Genomic DNA, 14356 nt, shown 5'->3' on the forward strand with positions numbered 1-14356 from the left:
ATAGTGTCCTCGGATAGAATTAGTAGCGGAAATGACGGATTCCGCCGAGCGTATTGTCTCTCCTCGACTTTCCTGCGAGCCTGTCTCACGTCGCGGGAACGGTGAAAGCAAAAGCGGAAATATATCGGCAATAACAATTCTGGGAGAAATGCCGCCGATAAGCGCGAGTCGTGGCGATCGATAGAAATTGTTCCGGCGCGGCGCCGGCGGTTCGATTTCCTGCGGGCGGCCGAGAAGTTCGTTTCACGCGAAAGAAAGGTACGATCGTTTTCGCTAATGCCTGACAATACCGGGGGACGAGCGTGGGAAAACAGATGGGATATTCGATTGCGATCTCGTCGTCATTCCTTATTATCTAGTCGTTCTCCAACCACTCAACGTGTAATCGTGTGTTTTACAATGAAGTCTCGATCTCTCAAGGTTTCATGGATATTCCCCTCGGAGTTGGTAGCTTGGTCTTTTCCATCGGAGAGAGGCCTTAGGCTTAAGTGGACACACGCGGAATTATCTTGAAATACTTAGCGCGAATCTTAATGCGATTTACATTAGATGCAAATTAGGAATCAGATATTTACGAAAATATTTACGGCAAAGATTTGAAATAGCGAGGTGAAAAGAAAGTGTGCGTTCTCTCTCTCTCTCTCTCTATCTGAAATGGACAATCGGGAAGAGGTACTTAATTGTATTTAATGGATTCACATTATCGATCGGTGAACGATGAATCATTTGTTTAAAGAATTTTATCTTAACGAAAATGTATATAAACACACATTTATATGATTTATATTACGCAGTATAAATATAAAGAAAATAGAAGGCTAGATTTGAAATATAAAGAGAAATTTTTAGTTTGTAATAAAATATTTATTCTTTAATTGATTACATAAAAAAAAAGTTTATTTTAACATAATTATAATGAAAACTTTTAGTCACACAAATATTTAGTGTTAATTGGTTGCATAAATTAATATTAATTCTTTAAGCATTAATATTGTTTTTTTGTACTAAATTATAAAAGGAATAATGTCAAATTAATGGAAAATTACATTATTTTTTGATAAAAAATGTTGTCTACAAGAAATACAACTATCTCCGACACATACTCTCATATTTCTCACGAGGAAACATGCTATAATCGTTATCGCAATATGCTTTAATAATTTAAAAATCGATTAACAATGTGTGACAAATGTAATCTGAGTCTTGTAATCTGAGAATCAAATTTTAAATATTATAGATTGATCGACGAAACGTCTTCAGTTTGATAACTTGTTATTGATCTGTCGATGTCTATCGATTTTGGAATGAAACGAGTTATGTACGTTTGCATTGCTAATATTATTACACACACATTTATTATATTTATAACTGTATTTATTTATATTTATAACTATCAATTTTATGATATTATTATATCGCAGTCATCTCCTATAGCTACGCTCTGTCGCGTTTGATTCTCGCTTTCAATCTTCTGATTGAAAGTGAATAAACGATAAAGTGAATAAATAGAAGAAATGAAATTGATGCAAGAAATTTCAATTTGCTAAGGCTAAGGGTGAATAGTTTTTTTTTTTTTTTTTTTTTTTTTTTACTTTTGATAATTAAATCGTGAAATTCATTATTTCACAACGTGCGAAATATTAACGGTTGCGCTTCCGTACGGCGTTACTACAGAAGCCCATTTTTGCTTCTGTCTGTCGATTACTAAACGAGGGCCGGATTGAGTGAACGCTAAATAAAGCAGTCGCAGTGATTGTCGATTACTGATTTAATAATCGACATAAGATGTATAGCTATATATCTCGCGTTCGGCACGCAATCATCTGTGACTAATTTCGAGCACGGCGATCACGTATCTAATTGGCAAATCAGGGATGACATTCCCTCCGTGTCCGACCCTTTCCGAGGGGCAGAACTTTCACGGTGCGCTACATTCTTCGGAAATTATCCCGTTTCGATCGATTTGATCGGCGCTCGGTTAATTTAACACGGTGAAACTAGGTACTTGTTGCATCGCCATCGCCTCGAGTGTGTTCCTCTTCGCTAGACGCCGATTTCGAAGTCAGTGGACCAACGCTACCTGCCTGCCACTAATGCCGCTATCCAAATTAATCGAACGACATTTGCGACGGATCATAGAAAATTACGATTCATAGGGCATTATAAAATAATTCTTCCTTGGTTGTGCTACATCTAACAAACTCCATTAACGTAGTCTATCAATACTTACATAATAATTTATTGAGTGAAATTTTTCGACGATTGTGCATCATCCGATATTTCGTTCCACATCTACAGACACCAAATTAAAATAAAATTTTATCAGAAAAGAATAAACGATCAACAGGTTGATGAAATCGTTAACATCTTTCTGTCGTCTTTTTTTAAATGACAATTTTATTTCTGCATGATTTCTGTTCATATAAAATTTGGAAATACCTTATTTTTTTAACCTGTTTTTCTTGCAATGCAAAATGTCCTTTTGTTTGTCTGCATATATACGAGGATTATTTCAAAAGTTATGTACACTGTGCATGTGTAACCATGGTAGGTTGATACAATCGTTTTAATATTTGTGTCAGTTATGTGTTCTGATAAGGCTTGTTGTGTTTCTCGGAAATTATCTCTTTTCTACAAATTGCAACCTTGACATAGAAGAAGATATCGACTTAGGTCAGATCTCTCGCGCAGTGACCAGCGATCGTACGTTAAAATTTAAACTTTGCGAGAAAAGAATCCGATTGAAATTTATAGTGTTTTACTTGAAATTAGTAAGGATAATGTAGTGAAGAAACCACTTCGTGGGAAACACTTTGATAGCATTTAGGAGATGCCTGGAGAAATGACCCGAGTAATCAGGAGCATAGAAAAATGATATGATATCCTGACAGGGACATAAGACTTGCTCAAACGTTGGAATGTTGTGATAAAGCAAAATAGAGACTACTTTGAAGGCATGTTAGGTTTTGTATATTCGATAAATTATTTTTTTTTGTGAGAAAATCTACAGATGTGTGCAGAACTTTTGAAATAACCCTTGTTTAATTTAAATCTTTAATTGTACATACAGATCTATCAAAGTTTTATAAATAGCGAACGAAAGCCATTAGATTATGTTTTGACTTAATACTATCTATTATTACAATAAAGAAATTATTTCTTTTTTTTTTATAATTTTTTTAAGTTTTCTAATTATTTCTTGACCTGATGTAACACAATCGTATATACAAAAAAGAGAAATTAGCATAGACGCGTGAGAAAAGTTAATTAATACCAATGTAATATTAGGTAACGATGATGCGTCCAAAGAGAGATTAAATCATCATATATTTTTACGATATAAACCTGCTTTATAGCTATACTTAATGCAATGTCGTTTCATCTTAAGATCTTGTAATGCGGCTCGGAAGAGACTGCGTCATCGCGTAGTACGTTACAGGTTGATCGAATCGGGTCATTGCACCTTCCCTCCGAAACCTACTTCAGCATTTGTCGTGGAAGGACAGGGAAATTTCTTCACGCGACCTCACCTCGCGCATCGATTACACACACCTCTTTCTAACGCCAGCATAGATTCCCTAGCTTTATTCCCATCGCGCGGTATTTCCAACGAAGCGTGAAAATCACGTCTCTTTTCGCGCGGCGTGAGAAGGCCGCGCGCGCGCGCGCGAAACGAGGTCGGAGGAAATCGGCGACGGAGATCTCGGCGATGACGCGATATTCCATCCGGGCTTCGACGATCGTCGGAACGGAGAAAGCGATATACGTGCCGAGTCAACGGTGTATTGTGACTCATTTGACATCTTCCTTACAAATCTTCGGTCTCTATGTCTCTCGACACACACCTCTCCCATTGTGACCCAACAATGACGCGACGGCATACGTACGTTCCCCGAAATCTTTCGGTTACTGACCTTATCGAGTTTCACTTCGTCACTTCGATCGACTCGATCTGAGATTCAAGTTAATTGATCTTGAGTGGACCAATTCGCTGTCATCTATATGGAATTATAGTCCTGCACTCTGATGACATAAGTGGAAACAGGAAATTGAATTGCAGCTCGCGATACCATCTCGATCTTTTTTTAAGTAACTCGGACCGACTCTTTCAATATTGACAAATTCTTAGGTTCTCTTTTGTACATATGTGCTCATTATGTCTTAGCTTATTATATCATATGTCATCCTCAAGCAAATAAATAAGCAAATATATATTTATAGTTTATATTTTATATTCTTGGTAACAAGGAGAGAAATCGATTTTGCTAATAACGGATTATACAATATAATATTTTTTAATTTTAATATTACAATTTTAAATTAAAGATTAGTATTAATTCTTTTTAATGAAATATAAAATTAAATAATCTTGAATATATTTTTTGCCTCGGGTTTAAAAACATTTTAAAAATAAATGTCCTATTCGCATATTAATAATCTTGTTGATTGCTTCTCATAATAGAAGCTGCAATAAAAGAAAACCCTTATACACTTTGGTAAAATGTCGATATATAAGAAAAGGGTAACCACATAAAGCAGATTGGCGCAATTAGTATTTCGTCGTCAATTTGTTGCTCGCTCATATTAAATTTTAAGATTGCTTGAAATAATTGCACATTGATTGTTTGCTTGGTCCTTATTTTATTTGTCCGTATATTACATGCTAAAGAGAGTGTTTACTCGCGAAGACGATATAGCTTGACATCCACACTTACATGTTAAAAAGAAGAGAGGTCTCTCTCGCGTACAGTTATCCGTTTGTTCGTTACTTAAGAATACTGTCTCAGATGAATAAGTTCAGCAAACGGCGCGGGCAAACTATACGCATTATCTGCCGGGGGAATCGAAACCGAGCACGGTAACGGTTTTGCATCTGTTACCTGCACGCTACAGTCTATGCTGCGTTAATGCCCCGAGGTCTTCTCATCGCGTAAAAACACCGTTTTGCGCCATCGCTCATATTAGTTATACGTACTTGGCATTGTACGCAAACTGCAATTTCGGATATATCTGGTACTTCAGCGAACTTTAATTACTTTAAGACTTAATGTGTTACAAGTTACAACATCGACAGATTTCATCAATTTCAATTCAATTCCTTTTGTAATATTGGAACGGAATATTCGGAGGACGCATTAACTTCATTTTCAAAAGTCTTCGAAAGCGTGCCGGTGGAGGCGTGCGTCAATCGGCGTAAACCCAGAAGAGAAAGCCACGATTCTCGTAGTCCTATCGTGTCTGACTGGATTCGTAAAATTATGAAAGCGTCAAAGATTTTTTTTGTACTTGCTGAATGCGCCAGCGTCATCTCTTTTTAATCATACCGCTATACGCGTCGGGCAAGCGTGTAAGACCCGGATGCAGGAACGTTTTTTAGAAATCGATATTGACGTAAGGCATTTATTTTGCGAGCGACGTAAGCAAACTTCTCGCTTACTCAAGTCTCAAGTCTCGAATTACGGGGATCAAACGTGGGAGGATTGCAAGAATTCAGCTTATACTTTTGAAACAATTCGGTCATATATACGAGGGATATAATTATGGCATACTCACAATTTACACGTACACGGCGTGTTTTAAACTATAATATAAATGATTATTGCGGTTGTTTCGTAAAAATTATTTATAAAAGCATTTTTCTAATTAACGTCAACTGAAAGTAAAGCAAATTTTTTTTCGCGGATGAAAGTCCGCGCAGACATTTCTACGCTTATTTATGCAAACATTTTTATCTCGCGAAAAGTAACGAATCTTTTGAAAACCGACTGCTTTCTAAATTAGTCAGGAATTGTGGCGATAAATAATGGCAGTCCTCTTGAGTGACCTCTTTTCGGATGATGTGACAGATTCTTTTTTTTTTCGCAAAATTGCCAACCAAAAAGAATTCAATCGAGATGATTCTGGTGAGAGCATCCAATTAAGAAGAGAAAGACCGCTCGAACAGAAGCTTTTCAACGTCGAGTATAATAAAGATTTGTTTGTTATAAGTGTCTTGACGGGGTCAAGACACTATTAGTTGCGGGAGTGACGAAGTTAATGAGAATTTTCAACGGTTAATAGCAGATAAGCTTTGTACTCTAATTATTAGAGAAAGCATGCAATGGAAGAAGATTGACCTTTCCGCCGCCTTGAAACCAAACGTGTTATTTAATCACGATGTGGTATTATCATCGCAGCTAATCTTCTCTAACAGATACTTGTCTTTATAAGAAAAGTATAGAAGCACTATATTAAAATTAGGGCGGAAAGTAACAATTTTCCGCCCGCTATACCGGGTGGAAAGTATCAATTTTCTTTCCTAGGGAAAAAAGTAAGCCCTGGCGTGAAATTGGCCTCTCTCGCCCCTCTCTACCAGGCATGGAAGTCGAACATTTCCGTAAGGGTGTTGTGAAAAATGTGCATCTTGGGTCGAAAGCTTTTTCAGATTCGTGTAATTTGCCGCCCAAACCGAAGGCGAGGCCGACAAACTTCACACTCGTCTGAAAAACGCTGCTTTCTCCCCTTGGTGCACAATATACTATTAATATATTTAACGTCATTAATCGTGCACTTAAACATTTGTTACCTTGTGCAGATTGTTATCTGTATCCTCTTGGAAATTTCAATGTTTCACGTTGAACCGCGATTAAAAATTTCACGGTATTTTCCCGTTACGTGTTTACACGCATACGATTTCATCACTTGGACGTTCAACGTTCAAGCACCAGTGAAAGTGGAATAAAGGGCACTATTAAGTGAAATAGAGATCGGACGACACCGCGTGCATTACAATGCCTTAATTTGAATGCATTATCGCGGCGCAATGCGCACTGATCTGTGCATGCTCGTTGCAAGTCAGATATCACCGCTATTTAATATCCATGAAAATTTCACAACTCGCCTTGTGAAAGAAAACGCGATGCAACGAACGGGAACAATTGTCAAGTGAAATCGGTAAAGAGGGATTTAATAAGAAATAGAGGTATTTTAGATACTTTGACATGCGGACAAAAAACAAATTCAATGTGTGCAATGAGCAATTAATCATAAATGAGTAGTGATCAAAAGTAATTATCAATTATGAGTAATTATCAAAAGCACTTTTGTAATAAATACATTAATGTAATTCTCGTGGCAAGCTAAAATTAAAGGATGATAATTGCACTAAATTGTATAGATAACACTTCTATAATTAGAGAATATAATTGTATAGATAATATAAAAAATGGTAAAAAATCTTAATAGAATTAAGCTTATTTTATTATCGAGATTCAAGATGGTTCTTAATAGTGTTCGGCATTCAATAGTCTTACAGTGTTCAGCCAAATGGCGAATAAAACGTTCGATTGTCTTTCGTTGAAAAAATTCAATTTTTGCCACAGCAAATTATTTCTTATGCAATGAAGATGTAAAATACCTTCGTTTATAACGACTTTCATGGCTGTAATTTACGATGCAACTGCGAATTCACCGGAAGACTCTTAACGGAAAACCGTGCCCTTTCTTCTTGCCCGTTGAATTAATTGGTCGCTATAGTGAATTAACTCGTGCTTGATCAATCGATTAGAGTTACACAAGAGCATAAGAGGCACAATGGCAGTGGAAAACGCACGGCCGCGTGAGAAAATTTATGCGTATTGCGCATGCGAACGGACAACAATATAATAGCAACTATATCGCCGTCTTCCATCTCTTCGCTGCTTTGACTTTCCACTGGCATCGCGGCTTTCTTAACAAATTTCCTACGGGCTAGATCGGGGTCGTATACGAAGCGCGGTAACGATGATATAGCAGCATATAGCAGGCTACGGGAAAACGTCACACACACGCGAAGAACAATTTAAATTACACTAACAGCCATGCACATGCTCTGGGAAAAAAAATACATAAAAGTTTTGCAATCTGTAAATCTACACGTACGTCGGTTTCGCGAAAAGATTGAATCTTCCTCAGATTCAGTATACGTTGAATACAAATCTCTTCTATAATGGAATGTAGTTTGGTATTCAGTTTGGAGAATTAATTTTCTCGACTTAAAGCGGATACGAACATTGTTGAATCGAGAAAGGAAGAGACAAGTAATTAAATTTTATAATTATTTATTTAAAATTACTCGGCATCGGGGGGAAAAGATAATTGGTTCTAAAGAAAAAACTACGTGGGTAATATACACTCCTTGTTCGATCAATCGGAAATTCGAAGACGTCGGCTGTTCGATCGTTTCACGTGTGCACGAAATAAAGAAGGGGTATCATATAGATATTCCTGATGGGTTTCCCATACGCGACTAACGGGGAAATTTATATTCGGTTCTACCGGATTAAAACACGTCGGTCAACGAACTCGTCTTTAAACGCGCTCGAGTCCTCCGATAATAATTATTCAACGAACTCGTCGAAAGTTTAATAACACGCTCTAAGTTGATGACGCAGTATAGAGACTCGCGGAATTCAGTCGTCATTGCGAGGCTTGACGGTCGAGGTGAAAGGTAAGAGAGAAAAGTTTAAATGGTTCCTGCTTTTTATAGTTAAGACGAGTCCAGATCACGCGGCAGGAAATTTCTTATATGGCGATCGTACGTCGTTCCGCTACTTCTAGAAGATGAAGATGATAAAAAAAATTGTATCTCGACTTGTTCCGCGATCCAAAATGACGAAATGCCGAGGACCGTGGCGGTTTATATAACAAAAGGAAGCTTGTAACAAGGAAAGTTTCGTGCCTCTAATAGATATTTTGCGAGGAAACGACTAAAATTTGTAGCGGCACTATATAATCCAGCTATCTCTCTCCCTTTCTCTTTGCACTATGACAACGCTAACGATATGAGACAAAATATATAAATTACTTAATTTTCTCTCCATACAGAGTCTGTTGCAGAAAGTGCAATAATTGTTCCGGGAACAATACCGTAACTATTTCCAAGAAACCGACGTATCGTACATACGAAATGCGCGAACTGACGAAAGGAAATTCCTCGCATAAAATTGTGGAAAAGTACCGCAAGACAATTTACGCGTAATACTCATTTTGTGTAAATCCGTATAGTGGCTAATTACTACGAGCAACTTGTACTTAGAGTTGTGCGCTCTCTTATCGTCGGTTACTTTGCCAATTTAATTTTTTACACGTATATATATGGAGAGCGCAACAAGAACGCACGTCTCGACTCACAATCAGGTGAATAATAACTAATGTAATAAATAATAAGCCAATTACTTTTCCTCTGACAATTATCCGCTATGGACGTTTGATTGGCAAGGTTGTGTATTGCGTATTGCAGTTATGTCCACGTGATGACATTTGACTTTTTTAAGATTACTATTTTTTATTCTTAAAAAGAGATTTTCAATAATTACTCTCTTTATATAACGAGGATTGCGAATATTCTTTAAGTGAACTCACGGTAATTGTACTATATACATGGTTTTTTTTACCATACGTGGTTTGTCCAACTTGAATTTAAGTAATTTTTTTAAACCTGAGAGGTCGTCGGGAATGAAAATCCGATTTTACACGAAGCAGTCGTACGAAATGTGTGCTGTGTGTATGTGTGCGGCATACACATATACACGTGGCATGTATACGTGTTCCATGCGTTCGTGTACTCGTCCGTGAGTGCACACGCGCCCACAAAGTGTTACGTTTGTTATATGGCGGTCGCGGTATGTGGGTCAGGAAGCCGGCATTAAGTGACTCGATTCGAGGTGACTCGTGAAGCGACACACACCGCTAGCTTTCGTCGCGCCGAATTTCCACCTTCTTACCAGATTTGGTAGAAGGTGGCCCCTCGCTACTCTTCGATCCAATACTTCTTGTATATGTACGATCGTGGCTCGTAAAGATGACCGCGGAGATAATGCCTTGCACTCAGTTCCGCGACTGGCACAAGGTAGCTCGAATCAGCTCCCTTGAGAATCGCACTGTTAATCCGATGCGATCCACATTGCAGCGTACACGCACCGGTCAAGTGTTGAATAATTCAGCAATATATAAAAACAGTATCTTTGTCAAGTACATATATCTTTTAGCTTATACCGAATAAGATTGTACATAAATGTCTCTTTATTTAAAAAAAATATACTTATATTTACATTTTTATACGAAAATAAATATTCACAATTACTCGTATTCAATAACTCGTATAATGCACCTGCTCTGATGGAACATTCGCTCGAAACTTGGCTCTTCACGGAGACTTCAATGCGCGGTATTAAATGTGTCGCGCGCGCGCGCGCGTTCTTCCTCGCGCGCGTTGCGTTTTCTGCATCGAACACGCGACCAACGTTTTGATCCTCGCTTTGCTGTCGGTCGAGTATCCGCTCTACCGCAAAGTAGAATAAACAAGAGGTAAAGTAATCGAGAGCCTCGCGTGGCTGCCTCAATTCAGCGCGTCGTAAAGCAGCCGGCATGAATGCAACGCATGCGACCGCATGCGTCGGCGATACACGCGCGCGCGTAGACGACGCCGGTCGCATGCTCGCGCATTTAATTTCTAATTGAATAATCGATCGCGACCTCTCTTGATCGCGAGTGGCACGGAATGCGGCAGACAGCTATGCGTCGTTGTAAGAACCCGGTTACGTAGCTTTCGACTTATCCATTGCTATTCTCTCTCTCATAAGAAAAAGTTTTTTTATATGAATAGATATAATATAAATATAAGATATTTTGCACTGCAAATATAAACTACCTAAAAGTTACAAAAATTTGCTTGACCTTCTTTCTATAAAATTATTCGAAAATTATTATATAGCCTGCACGAATCATTTATTTACGCATTCTCGCGCGGCAACAAAGATATAATTATAATTTATTCCTCCTGTTAACGTTGTCAAAAAAGATATATCTTCGAATTAAGCAAGAACAATTATTTTATGTCGTATGGACACGTATAGAAAATATATAGGAAATGCAGTTTTTCTTTTGCAATTTTTCGAAGTCTTTAGCGACGATCGCTGGAGCAAAAATGTATACCTATCCCGACGTGAAACACTTTTAAAACGCACGTATAGACCATTAAATTTCATGGTTGTGTTGATCAGCACGCATGAGACGGTCTACCAAAGATAGAATTATGGACGCTTCTCATTGTTAGCATCACGTAGAAACTATAATTAACTCGGACGAGGAAGCGCTGAGGGTTAGGCAAGCGGGTTTAGGGTGACGCGGTTGGGTGACTGCCTTCTTAGTCCTTCCTGCTTAAACGCAAAGAATCTAGATTCTGCGAAGAAACAAGATTGCACGCTACACCTAAACAAAAACTATATATAATTATACTATAATCAAATAATAATGCTAAAATTTGAAAAAATAATTTTTTCAGGATAACGTTAGAAATAAAAAATTTAAGAATATATAATTATATATATATAATGCTTTATAGGGTAAACTCGGGTGAGATGGCCATAGAGGAAATATGGCCAATCTATGTTCTTTCAATCTAGCTTGTCATGAAACATCGAATGAACATGTGTTGGCCATCTTACCAAAGTTTACCCTATAAATGTTACAAACGTTTTGGTTGCGTATGGAGGTTGCGGATTCTGTTGCATTATATTTTACATGGAGCATCTTTCTTCCGCGATTTATTTAATTCGTCGCGTTACGAAAAAGAAGCGACTTAAGCACGTACAAATTACGGTTCCCACTTGTGCTTTTCGCAAAATTATACACATATTGTTCTCAATCGCGAGTACGTTGCTACAAATTGCCGTAGAATTTCCACGAGTTTTCACAATTGCGTGCACTCTTGCAGGAACTCTACATACGTTATTTTCTCCGAGAGATACCTTGTTTCCATTTCTACGGTCCCATGTCGAGCGGCGCACTTCGCTCTGATGCAATTATATCCCGTATGACGATTGTATGCTGGGTAATTATTAATTATCGTGCGGAATAGAAATGTCGAGAATTATGCGGATCTGGGAGATTTATATCCGTAATCCTTAGAATTAACTTTGAACGTAAAGCACCGGTTGTAACTTGGATTAGACGTTTTCGACATTTTACCGTAACGACAACACGTTTACGCGATGCACGTAAGCTGCAGTATAAGCTGTGCATTGCTAACATTTCGTTGTCGTTTGCTGCAAAGTTACTAGCACTTTCTTAAAATCTTTATTCACATTTTTATTAACATGATTACAAATACATAGTCAAAAATATAATTCATTTAAAACCGATATATATACACACCAATCATATCATATTCAATTGCTTCTTGAAAAAGGATTTTTAATTTATCGAATGCGAGCATTGGTCACATCAAAAATTCAGTAACAATATATAGACAAAAACACGCGCGTTTATTTTTCTTTTACCTATGTAACTACCGAGACGTTTTACCTGCTGCAACAAGTTGCATATTCTTTCAGGCTCCTTTTATCGGAAGGTCGACCGAAAATTCCTTCTTTTATATAAAAAAAAAAAAAAAAACAGACCGTAGTAAATCTGACCATTCTAAGGGATCGTGTTCTCGCTGCTCGGTGACGCGTCGGCTCGCAGGTTGGCCTGAATACCGGAGGAGAGGCGCGCGCGTAAATAGGAGGGGGGGGATGAACAGTCAGTCAGTCGCACAGGCCAGCCTCGTTCCTGATGGCAACCGGCACAGCGGTCGTTACCTGTTGAGGTGGTGGTAGCACGGAACGGCAGGTGGGGGAGCAGAATACCTGGATGACTTCCTGCCGGGGAACAGGCGCCTCAGTCCTCAGGCAAGAACGTTCGACGTCGGTTACTGCTTGTAACTCTATACGAGAGACACCGTCCACGAGTTCTACCAGTGGACGCACGAGCACCATCGTCGTTGCCACATTAACCCCGTTCGAAAATACCCGGGGGGGGAAAAAACAAGCTCGCACGCGCGTTTACTCGATTTCCCCACTCGAACGGGCGAATATCGCGCGTTCAGTGCTCGACGAAAGAAAAGAGAAAAGAGGGTCGGTTTCGCACCCCGAAATGACGTTTCCTCTGAGGTGCATTCGGTGAACTTCTCGAACGGAGTGCGCTCGTTGCGGACATATTGATTACTGTTCGGAATTCGGAATCGGAACAGCTTCCTCGACAGTTTTCCGGAACGATAGAGGACGTTCAAGGCCGGAGTTCACGCGGAGGTTTGCGCTCGTGAACGAAATGGAACGCAGAACGATTTTCTTCCTTTTTATCACTCTGGCCGCCAAAGGTGCGTGAATTCTTTTGTATAATACGTTCATTCGGTAATCGGTTATCGATATAGATATGTGTTAATCATGAATTATATCAGCATTTGGAATAATGCTCAAAAATATTTCTCCTGATAATGAGGAAAGAAAGACAAAGAGGTTTTCAAAGATACTCAAATAAAAATATGCAGGATCTATATATTTTAGATATATTTAAACAATAAACTGTCATTTTATAAATAAATAATCTTAATGTAATCATGAATTCTTTCAACAATACATATGACAATACATAATTTAGCTCAAATGTGTAGCTAAATGGATAATTCTTAATAGATAGATTTTGCATAGGTGTAATATTATTTTCATTAAAAATATACATACATAAAACACACATATGCGACACATAATAATAATTAAACTTTATATGTGATTTAAATTAACACAAATATATTAATCTTTAATTTCCTATAATTAAAAATAATAGCTTAACAGAAAAAGAAATAATTTAAAACATCTTTTAACATAAAAATATATAACAAAATATTTTTTAAATATTCTTTTAAGTGATAATTGTTGTTTAATCAATGAATGGAAGATTATCTCGTTTCTGAAATTACATACGATCCTTTAAAGAATCATTAACTTTATATTTTATTATTATATGTACAAATGATTAAAAAAGATCTATATCTTGTATTGCATAAAATGAAACTCGATATAAAATCGGTCATTTTCATGATTGCCTTAATCGCACTTTTGTGTAACGCTTCGTTATGAATTTTCCATAAAACGTAATTGGATATTTTTTTAGAAATCTTTAATATAGCGGACAGGCGTTTCGTGCAAAGATGGATTAATCTCCCGTGGAAAATATAATGGCTCATTAACGCACTGGGGAGATTACAATAATAATCATTACTGCACCCTATTCACTTGTCGCTTTCTAAACGCCAAGATATTTAATGAGTCGACTGATTATGAGACAATGCTTACAGTTCGTAACGACAGTCCTCTACTTTACGTACCATTGAAACACTCTATTTTGCGGAACCGCCGGACGAAACTACCGCTAATCAAGCACGCCTATATACAATACGGCGCCTAATCGAACGTTATAAATTAATTATACGATCTTCTGAATATTAGTGCCAACTTTCGAATTTTGTTCGCGTTATGTACGAGCAAATTACGACGTCGCATATTTTAGCTGGGGTTTT

General features: G+C 37.7%; 1 protein-coding gene across 2 annotated transcripts in view; it reads left to right on the top strand.

The window, feature by feature from the left end:
• The window catches only part of LOC143896652 (uncharacterized), a 49274-nt gene that overhangs the window by 3398 nt on the left and 31520 nt on the right, over positions 1-14356 (top strand). The window contains exon 1 of one of the 2 annotated variants that reach the window (XM_077404607.1): positions 12223-13156. The exons of the other annotated variant lie outside the window; for it this stretch is intronic. Coding sequence (XP_077260733.1) covers positions 13108-13156 — 49 coding nt within the window. The 5' untranslated portion in view covers positions 12223-13107. Of the gene's footprint in view, positions 1-12222; positions 13157-14356 lie in introns of those variants that run through there. 2 annotated transcript variants of the gene reach the window in all.

Source organism: Temnothorax americanus, unplaced genomic scaffold (assembly GCF_048541705.1).
Source record: "Temnothorax americanus isolate GAGA-0224 unplaced genomic scaffold, ASM4854170v1 Scaffold19, whole genome shotgun sequence".
In the NCBI taxonomy this organism is placed as follows: domain Eukaryota; kingdom Metazoa; phylum Arthropoda; class Insecta; order Hymenoptera; family Formicidae; genus Temnothorax; species Temnothorax americanus.